This window comes from Talpa occidentalis, unplaced genomic scaffold, assembly GCF_014898055.3.
Source record: "Talpa occidentalis isolate TD23 unplaced genomic scaffold, MPIMG_talOcc4v2.1 talOcc4.6, whole genome shotgun sequence".
Classification (NCBI taxonomy): Eukaryota; Metazoa; Chordata; class Mammalia; order Eulipotyphla; family Talpidae; genus Talpa; species Talpa occidentalis.
Genome location: NW_023604972.1, coordinates 139211189 through 139221190, shown reverse-complemented (window position 1 = coordinate 139221190; position 10002 = coordinate 139211189). Strand labels below are relative to the sequence as shown.

At 75.4% G+C, this 10002-nt stretch overlaps 1 protein-coding gene across 1 annotated transcript; it reads right to left on the bottom strand.

Moving 5' to 3' along the window:
• Positions 1 to 6529: 6529 nt before the first annotated feature.
• IRX4 (iroquois homeobox 4) lies at positions 6530 to 9789 on the bottom strand. Its single transcript, XM_037530124.1, has 5 exons — positions 9745 to 9789; positions 9124 to 9372; positions 8681 to 8787; positions 7701 to 8026; positions 6530 to 7353 (listed from the first exon to the last, which is right to left on the bottom strand). The coding sequence occupies exons 1-5, from the start codon at positions 9787 to 9789 to the stop codon at positions 6530 to 6532; spliced, it is 1551 nt and encodes a 516-aa protein (XP_037386021.1).
• Positions 9790 to 10002: the final 213 nt, after the last annotated feature.

The following is a 10002-nucleotide window of genomic DNA, read 5'->3' as shown; positions in this document are numbered from 1 at the left end:
AGCCGGCCTCTGCTGCTTCTGGCGTGGGCTGACCCGACCGTCACCTCCCCTGCTGGGACAGCTGTGCCTGCGCCTCCCTCACCCTTGTGGCACTGCCGCTGCCCCTGCCGGAGCCTGGGCCCAGGAGGGAGGGTGATGGGGGCTGCCCCTGCCTCCAGCCATGGCCTCCCATCCCTGCCCCAGGACCGTGGACAGAACCAAGGGCTAAGGGCCGCCCGAGTGGCGGTGGCGCCCGTGCCATGGTCTGGCTCGCTTGGTTGGGTCAGGTTGGTGGGTGCGGGCAGCCAAGTGGGCTCTTAAGGGGCCCAGTCTGCAGCAGGCGGGGCGCTGCTGGCCATGGGAGGGTGCCGCGGGACCCTGAGGCCGGCGGGACACCCACACTGCCCTGGGTGGGGTCCCCAGCGGCCGGTCCGCAAGGGACGTTGTCGAGGGGCGTGTGGTCTCTGCTGTGGGCAGGCCGGCCGCTGCCCCAGCACCAGATGGTGGGTCCAGGCTGACCACCCTCGGCACCCGACCCAGCGGCTCTGGTGGCGGGTGGGGGCTGCCTCTGCCCGGCGCGCTGCGGCCCCTTGGGCAGGTCGTCCTGCTCCTCACAGTGATGCCTGCGGCGCCTGAGGGCAGGCCAGGGTCTGCGCCGGGGCTGGCTGACTGACTGACTGCCCACCTGCCCACCTGCCCACCTGCCCGGCCCCAGCACCCCTGTGCGGCCCTGTGGGCGCCCTCTGGGCACCAGGCTCAGATGGCCCCAGGGAGCGGGCACCACAGCGGCGCGGGCGGCGAGCCCGTCCTCCGGCCAGGCCGCGTGCGCTGGCTCGGGGAGCTGCCCTCACCTGGGGGATGGCCGGGGGAGGGGGGAGGGGACTGGGGGGGAACGGGAAGGGGGGCCGGGGGAACGGGGGAGGGGGCCGGGGGCGCCCCGGCCTTCAAAGCCGGTGGCGGGGGAGGGCCCGGGTGGGGTGACCAGGCAGGGACTGCAGGCCGGGGCCCAGCCCCTCCGCGTGGGCCCACGCCCGGTGGCTTCCCCGGGGGCCTGCCTGGGCTGGCCCGGGCCCCCCGGTCTCCCTGCGGCGGCAGACCCCGCGCCCGCGGCACGGACCCGAGCAGGCGCCGCTGTGCTGGGGGGGCGCGGCCTGCGGGGGGCCTGGGCGGGGCTGCAGTCTGGGGGGGGGGGCCTGGGCGTGGCTGCGGGCGGGGGCGTGGCTGCGGGCTGGGGGCGGGGCCTGGGCGTGACTGCGGGCTGGGGGCGGGGCCTGGGTGTGGCTGCGGGCTGGGGGCGGGGCCTTCAGCGGGGTCTGGGCGGGGCTGCGGGCTGGGAGGGGGCTGGGGCGTGGCTGCGGGCTGGGGGCGTGGCTGCGGGCTGGGGGCGGGGCCTTCAGCGGGGCCTGGGCGTGGCTGCGGGCTGGGGCGGGGCTGCAGGCTGGGGCGGGGCCTTCAGTGGGGTCTGGGCGGCTTCGGGCTGGGTTGGGGCGGGGCTGCAGGTTGGGGCGGGGCTTCGGGCTGGGGGCGTCGTTGGGGCGTGACTTCGGGCTGGGGCGTGGCTGGGGGCGTGGCTGGGGCGTGACTTCAGGTTGGGGCGGGGCTGGGGGCGTGGTTGGGGCGGGCTGCAGGTTGGGGCGGGGCTTCGGGCTGGGGGCGTCGTTGGGGGCGTGACTTCGGGCTGGGGCGTGGCTGGGGGCGTGGCTGGGGCGTGACTTCGGGCTGGGGCGTGGCTGGGGCGTGGCTGGGGCGTGACTTCAGGTTGGGGCGGGGCTGGGGCGTGGTTGGGGCGGGGCTTCGGGCTGGGGGCGTGACTTCGGGCTGGGGGCGGGGCTGCGGGACCCCTGGGGAACAGCCTCTCCGCCGCAGGGTCCCTCCGGGCCTGGGGCCTCCAGAGGGCTCAGACCCCCGCCCCTGGGGAGGGGCTGCGGGCACCGCTGCGCTCTGTCCCCGCAGCCCGCTGGGCGTCTCGGAGGAGCAGGGCCGGCCCCGCCGGCCCCGGGGGCTGCGGGCTGGCGCGGGCCGGAGTCCCGGGCCCCTGGCGAGCTTGGCTGGTCGCCTCGCCCGCGCTGCCCTGCAGGGCGCTGGCGGCGGGCAGGCGGCGAGGGCGCTGCCGCGGGCCGGCCGGGGAGAGCCGCCCGTCTCCCCCCGACCTGGCCCTGGCGCTCCGGCCGTCCTCGTCTGCGGCGGCCGCGCCCTCTCGCAGGCCCCACATCCGCGCGGCAGACCCGGCCTCGGGCCCCACGGCGCCTGGGAGGGGCCTTTCTGTCAACCGGCAAATGTGGGGGGCAGGTGGCCCCTAAACCGAGAACTTCTGGGTCGGAGCCCCAGATGCCCTTCCGGCCACAGGTGACTGAGGCCCGGGGGCCTCCCCTTAACCCCCTGGGCAGGCGGGAGCACCCCGGGGCGCCCGCAGGCCTGCCGTGCATTCTGACACCTGGGGTGCTGGTGCTGGCCACCAAGGTCTGTTCCCACGGCCTGGAGGTTCCCTGGCCCTTGCCCAGGTACACTGGCATCCAGGCCCCGCCCTGAGCTTGGCAGATGTTCTGTGGCGAGCCTCCGGGTCGGGCTCGGCGCAGCCGGTGGCGCAGAGGACCAGCCCTGCCCAGCTGGGAGCACTGGCCGCTGCAGAGGGCAGGCCCAGCCCAGCGAGGTCCAGCAGCCGGCCTCTTGGCGGCCGCCATGTTCTCTTGATCCCAGGTGGGAGTCTGGAGGGTGGGACTGGGGAGTCTTGGGCCACAGGGTGCGGGTGGAGTCCCGGGGCCAGGGTGTGGGACAGCGGAGCCGCGGCCACAGCTCTAGGGGATGCCTGGTCTGCCCCCTGCCCTGCCTCTCCTGCCCCTGCACCACCTGCTCACAGGCCAGATCCAGCTGCTGCCATGAGGGGGGAAATGGCCGCACCCCAACTCCACCAGTGGCCCTGTCACTCCTCAAGCCCTCAAGATGCAGGTCTGTGGGGAAGTTCAGGTGTGAGCGTGTGCAGCCCAGGTGTGGGTGAGCGTGTGCAGGTGTGAGCGTGCGCGAATGCGTGTGCATGTGCAGGTGCATGTGCTGCAGTGGGCGGCGGGCGGGCCACGGGAGGCTGCCTCCTGGGGAGCTTCCCCATCAGTCCCAGCAGCAGAGTCCTGGGGCAGCAGCTCCTGCTGAGAGCCAGCAGGGTGCTGGCCTCCCCGCCACCCACGCGTCACCACCCAGACCCCGGCTGGGGAGGGGCCCTTCACGCCGCGGTGCCTGCCAGGCCCTCGCTCACACGCCAGCCCTCAGCTGGCGAGTCTGGGGTGCTGGGGGGCCGGGGCTGGGCCTCTTGACAGCCTGGCAATACCCTTTACCCCCACCCCCGTCTCCCCAAACCATGACCGACCGGTGCTCCAGGCACAGTCTTCCCGGTGCAGAGTCCTCCCGCCGCGTCCAGTCAGGTCACTGAGCAGGGCAACAAGGTCCCGTGGACACAGTGTCCCTCTGGGCATCTGCTCTGGCTGCAGCCTTCCCGCTGGCGGCTGGCAGGTGGCTGATTTCCTTAACTTCATGGCTGCCTGGGGCCCTGGCACCAAAACACTTGGTGCAACCCCAGGCTTTTCCCATCCTGCCTGCCTTGCTGCAGGGCCTGACCCCAGGGTGCAGGCCTGGTGTGGGAGGTGCTGCTGGTCCTTGGGGTCCCCGCCCGGTCTCTCCCCTCGCCCTCTAGGCCCCATTGTTTGGCTCCATCACGGCCTGAGACTGGGCTCTAGCAGAAAGGGCCCCTCTGTACCCCTGGGCTGCCCAGTGCCGGGACGCCCCGGAACAAGCGGTCCCCAGGGCCCCCCGGACCCCCCGGAGGCGACAGCTCTGAGAGCCCTGGCGAGGCCGCGGGGGCGCGGAGGGGGGAGGCTTCCTCCCGGCGGGGGAGGGCGGCCGGGCCTCCTGTGCTCTGGCCCCGCGAGGCTCCCTGGCCTGAGCCGGCGGTGCCCGCTGCCGGGCCTGGGCAGACACCGCGCGCCCCGTGCAGCGGGCAGGCCGGGCGCAGTGCCCCTTCCCCTGCGGGCACCGGGGCGGGCGCGGGGCGGGCGGGGCGGGGAGCGGAGCGCGGGCCGTGCAGGGCGCCCCGCGCTCCCCAGACCAGCACTTCCCATCTTAGCTGGTGGCCTTTCCAGCACCATCTGAGGGCGGCCCCTGCCTCGGCGGCGGGCGGCGCGTGTCCAGCCCCACCGCGCGGGACCCGCGCCCGGGGCCAGGGGAGGCGCCGCGGGGGCGCGGGACGGGCGGCGCGCGGGGCGGATGGAGCGCTCGGGCCGGCGGGCGCGGCTCCCGGGCGGCGAGGGGCCGGGCCGGCCCGTATATCGCGGGGCCGTGTCAGGCTCCGTAATGGAAAGTAACGCGCCAGCGGTCACGGTTCCTTCCGCGCCGCGGCCAGAGCGCCGGCAACGCCGCCCCCGCGGCCGCCACGCCTGGGCGCCCGCCCCGCCCCCCCCGCGCCCCGCGGGGGTCGGGGCGAGGGCGGGGGCGCTCCCCCAGGCTCCCCCTCCAGCCTCGCGGCTTCTTCCCCCGCGCCGGGCTCGCGCGGGAGGTCTGCGCCCCCGCCCCGGCCCGGCCGCCCGGTCCCCGCGCCCGCCAGGCGCAGAGCCGGCCGCGGGGCCGCAGGCTGGGGCGCCCGGGGAGCCCCGGGATGCGCGACCGCCCCGCCCGGCTCCCGGGAGGCCCAGCCCCGCCGCGCCTTTGTCTGCGGGCGGGGCGCGCGGCCGCCTGGGCCGCATTAAAATTCCTGGCGCCCCCCGGCCGCGGCCGCGCGGCTCCCCGAGACGCCACTCCCGCTGTTACTGTCAGGTGCCCTCGACTCTTTATTTTTGCCCTTTTATCTATTACAACTAATTCGAGTTCTTTTGCCCTTTTCAGTCTAAGACGTGGGCTTTCCGCAAAGCCTCCCCCTGCCAGCGAGCGCTGCGCGCCGAGCCTTTAGAAATTGAGGGGTTTACTGTCAAAATGAAAATTTCACTTCAAATTATCTTGGCTGATGCTCGCCGCACGCCGGGGGCCGCGCGCAGCCGTTGACAGGCCCGTCAGCGCGTCCGCCACAGCCCCGCCGCCCGGCCCTGACAGCGCGCGCATCCAATTACCGCCGGGCGCCCCGTCCAGCCCGAGGGGTCGCGCCTCGGGCCGCCCCGCGCCCCCGCCCCGCGCCCGCACGGCGCCCGGCCGCCCACCCGCCCTGCGCGGAGGGGATCCGGGCCCCGCGGGTCCCACGACGGCCGTCGGCGCCCCCCACCCATCTCCCCAGGCCCCCGCGGCGCCCCCCCTCGGCCGCCTGCCCGACGGGGCCAGCTGCGCTCCCCGTGCGCTCCCCGTGCGCTCCCCCTGCGCTCCCCGTGCTCTCCCCGTGCGCTCCCCGTGCGCTCCCCCTGCGCTCCCCGTGCGCTTCCCCGTCCCTGCTCAGGACGCCCGGGCCCACCCCGCGAGGACGTCCCTGCCGCGGACAAGCCGGGTGGGGGGCGCACGGCCGCTCCTGGAGCCCTCCCCGGGCCAGGGGCTGGTGCGCCGGGGACTCCGCTAGGGCGGTCGGCGGGACCCGGCGATTTTCCTCTGACCAGCGACCCGGCCTCAGGCCTCTCTGCCGCGGGACTGGGGTTGGGGCAGCGGGTTTGCGCCTCAGGGGCCCCTTGGCGTGACCCACAGGGCAGAGCTGCGCCCCCGCCCCCGCCCCCGCGGGCTCACCCGGCCTCTTCCTCGGCCAACTCCGCAGCAGGGCGGCCACCGCGGCCAGGCGGCCAGGCGGGCGGGGGAAGGCGGCCCCTCCTCAGAGGCCGCGCCCGGCCCCAGGCGGGTGCAGCGGGGTCGCGGCTGGCAGTCCTGGGGAGCTCGGAAAAGCCCTGTCCCTCCAAACTCCGGAGCCCGCGCTGGGAGGGCGGGACGGGGCTCAGGCGCCAGGTCCAGAGCTCAGAGCCCAGCGGTTCACTGCCAAGGGCTTGGCTCTGCCTTCGCGCACCCCAGATTCAGGGGGATGCTGGCTCAGCGCTGGCCCCCGGGGTTTGCTCCCCTACAGAGCTGGAGCCCCAGACCCGCTGTCCGTTCTGCAATGCAAACGCCATCCGCGGTTTATTACACGGCCTCGGAGCAGGCAGTTACCAGTGCGAACATACAATTAAAAAACCCACAACTTTATGGAGTCAAGAGTGCGCGGCCGCGCGGCCGTGGGGGTGTGGGTGAGTGACGTGCTGAGGTGGAATCCAAGGTCCGTGGGGCGGGGGCAGAGGCGGCGGCCGCGGGGCAGGGGCGGAACAAGCCCTCGCAGGCGTCCTCTGCTTGTAAACCTTTGGGCGTAAACTTTATGCTCCGGAGGCCGCTCTTCTGCGGCCTCTGGCCTGGTCAGAGGCGAGAGGGCCAGGCTGACTGGCGTCCAGCGGGGTCCTTGAACCCGGCAGCAGCCATGGGGGCCGCAGCCCGGGACACCAGCTGATGCCCCCTCGGGGGGCTGGGCGGGGCACCCCTTTGCCAGGGTCCTGCCTTCCCGCCGAGACTCAGCGGGGACAGCTTCTTCGAGGGTGGGCTGCGCACCGTCCCGGCTGCTCAGGGGCCTCCTGACTTAAGCACAGAAGGGTTTGCCCCCGGCCTTGGGCAGGGCCAGCAGCTCCTTGGCGAGGCCAGGGGCGGGGCCATCTCGGGGCGCTGCTGGCGGGAAGGCGCGGGCCAGGGGCGTGGGCAGGACGTTGGTTCCGGCCCCCAGCGAGCGTCCCAGCGGCCCTGGGTCCAGGAGGTTGCCCTTGGCGGTGGCCCAGGCCTGGCTCAAAGTGCTGTGCCTGAGGACGGGGTCGTGGAAGACGCCGTCCACCCAGTTTCTGAGGCTGGTGACCGGGGAGTCCTGGTGCCGGTCCGGGGCGCTGGTGGAGGCGGGGGCGGCGGGCGGGGAGGGCGCCAAGGAAGAGGCCGAGGCCGCCGCGGGCGTGCAGGGGCCCTGGCGCCTGAGCATACAGGACGGAAACTCAGTCTGGCTCAGGGCGGAGGCCGCGGCGGTGGCCGTGTGCGCCAGCGACCAGATGCGGGGCTTGGCCTCCAGGCTCCCCGCGGCCCCCGCGGGCACGAAGCCCAGCTTGGCCTCACATGCCTGCGGGCCTGCTCCTGCGCCAGGCTGCTGCTCCGGCCCTGCAGCCGCGCCCTGCAGGCAGCTCCGGGCCCGCTCCAGGTCTGGGCCCAGGGCGGCCCCGCCCGCAGCAGCCAGGGGCGTGTGGAGGGCACCGGAGGCTTCCTTGCCGGGGACACTGGGGCCGTCAGGTCCGAGGGGGACACGCTCCAGGCTGCCGTGCAGAGGCTGGAAGGGGGGCTTCAGCTCGCACACTGGGGGCTCGGTCTCCAGGGGGTCAAAGTCCTCCAGGTCGCTGAGCGCCAGCTCTCTCTCCTTGCCGGGCGACTCTGCGGGCGGGAGTGTGCACAGGGTCAGGAGCACCTCAGGGTCATCAGAGCCCAGGGCCTGGCCTGGGCAGGGAGCTGGCAGGTAGGAGCCCCACTCCAGAACTGGGAGAAGCGCCCCAGCCCCCCCCTCCCCAGAGGCTCTAGGCCCCTGGCAGCAGCGGCGAGGCCCAGTGGGGGAGGGTTTCCGTGAGGCGTGGCTGGACTTCGGGCTCCAGCGCGGGCAGCCCAGGCCCCAGCCTCTGCCTCAGGAAAACCAGAGCAATTCTCTGGAGGCGCAGAGTGGGCGGGAGGGCACATGGGGGTGTGGTGGGGGGCACAGCCCCCTGTGGCCGGCGGCCCCAACCCACCTTCATTCTTGGTGCTCTTGAGGGGCTCCCCTGGGGCCTCCTCCTCGGGCCCGTCCTCCTCGCCCTCCCCGAAGGGCCGCTTCTCATCCGCACACTTGTTCCGGGGCGGCCACGTCATCTTGTTCTCCTTCTTGAGGCGCCGGCGCGCGTTGGCGAACCAGGTGGACACCTGCGTGAGGGTCATCTTGGTGATGATGGCCAGCATGATCTTCTCGCCCTTGGTGGGGTAGGGGTTCTTGCGGTGCTCCTGCAGCCAGGCCTTGAGCGTGCTGGTGGTCTCCCGCGTGGCGTTCTTGCGCCGCGTGCCGCTGTCCATGGTCCCGTACCTGGAGACAGGCTGGGCAGTGGGGTGGGCCGGCTCCCGGGGCGCTGCCCGGCCAGGACAGCCCGGCTTCCCGGTGGGGGTAGGCGGGCTGCTCTACGCTGGCCACTCCGGGGTTGGACCCCGTGCCAGCCCAGCACCGCTGCCTCCGTGGCCGAGGACCAAGACCCAGCTTCTGTGGGGTCAAAGGAGCAGGGCCTGGACGGCCGCCGGGGAGGGCGGGAGCAGGAGCAAGGCCGCGGGTCTCTCAGCCTGCACAGGCCGCGGGCCCCCAGCTCCCCGCGGGGCACTGCCCTGCTCTCTCGGCTGGGAACACACACCCCTAGAAGCAGCCCGGCCAGGTAACTCCCTGGGGAGAAGCCGCCGTCGGCGTCCTGGGGAGGGAGTGCCCAGGGGACCACAGAGGAGTTCTGGGGTTACGTGTGTGCCTGTCCCCTGCGAGGATGGGGTTGCTGCCTGCCAGGGCGGGGACTCCCCACTCGTGTCCCATCCTGCGGGGAGGGAGGCTCGGCAGGACAGGCCCGTCCTGCTGGGGGGGGGCGGCGCTCTGGAGGCCCCCAGGGAGACCCGCTGCCCCTAGCGACGCTGCGGAAGGTCAGAGGGGTGAGGGCTGCCGGGAGCGGAGGTCTGGGGGGGCGGGCGGCCGGGGGACCCTCACCTGTCGTAGGGGTACTGGCCCAGCGCGGGCTCGTAGGGGTAGTAGGCGGCTGCGGGCGCGAGGCCGGCGTGGGCGGACCCCGCCGCGTCCTTGGCGTCGAAGCTGTTCTGCAGGAGCACAGGGGCCTGCGGCGCGGACTCGGCTGCGCCCCCGCCCCGCGGGCTCCCCGCTCGGGCAGCCCCCACCCCCTGGCCCGCAGCCAGCAGCGGGGTCCCGGGCCTGGAGCGAGGGGGGGCTGTGGGGGGTGGGGGGTGGGGGGAGGGGGGAGGCGGGCGGGGAAAGCGGGGCTGGGAGGGGCAGCGCGGGCGCGGGCAGGAGGGAGGGGACGGCGCCCCAGAGCCCCCAGGTGCCCCCGCGGGGTCGCCCTCCCTCCCCGCCCGGCGGCGCGTGTCCAGCCGCAGGGCAGCGGCGGGGGGGGGGGGGGGGGCGGGGGCGCCCCTCACCAGCGAGTAGAAGGCGGACGCCTCGGAGCCGTAGGTCACGTAGTTGCCGTAGCCCTGCGCGCCGCCGTAGGGGGCCCCGTACACGCCGAGCGCCGCGGGCCCGAGCTCGGGGCGCGCCGTGGCCAGCAGCCGGCCCTCGTACACCGGGCAGTACACGGGCGCCTGGGCCGGCGCGGCGGGCCCCGCCTCGGCCAGCGCGCGGCCGCCGGACTCGCAGCACGTGCCCAGGGGGCTGCCGGCCATCAGGAACTGCGGGGCGAGGCGCGGGGGAGGCGGGCGCACGCGGGCGGGCCTCCCTCCCCGCGCCGGCCGCTCTGGATTCCCGGGGGCTGCCCGCGCGCCCCGCCGCTTCCCGGCCCTCCCGCGGCCGCTGGGGCGTCGCCGTCCGGGCCTGGGGCGGCCGCGCCTCCGCGGTGGGGGCTCCGAGGCCGGGAGCCCCGGGGTGTGGGCGCGCCGGCCGGCCTGGGGGCCCGGGCGGCCTCGGAGCCCGCGGCGGGGGCGAAGCCGGGCGGGAATAGGCGCCCCCGCCCGGCTCAGCCCCCGCCGCCCCCGCCCTGCCCAGCCGGCTCCCGGGGCGCGCGCAGCCCAGCCGGCGGGGCCTCCCCGGGCCCGGCCCCTTACCTGGGGTGCCGAGGAGTAGGGGTACCCGAACTGCGGGTAGGACATGGCGGGTGGGGCCGGCGGGGTCCTGCGCGCGGGGGCCGGGGCGCGCGTCCTAGGCGCTGGGGGCGAAGCAGAAGCCGGGGTCACCGCGCCGCGCCCCGCCCACTTCCCGGCGGGGGACGCGGAGCAGCGCGGGCGTCTCGGAGCCGCGATCCCCGCGCCTCGCGGGGCCCCGGGACCCGCCGGCCTCGCCGCCGCGACGCAAACGCATATTTT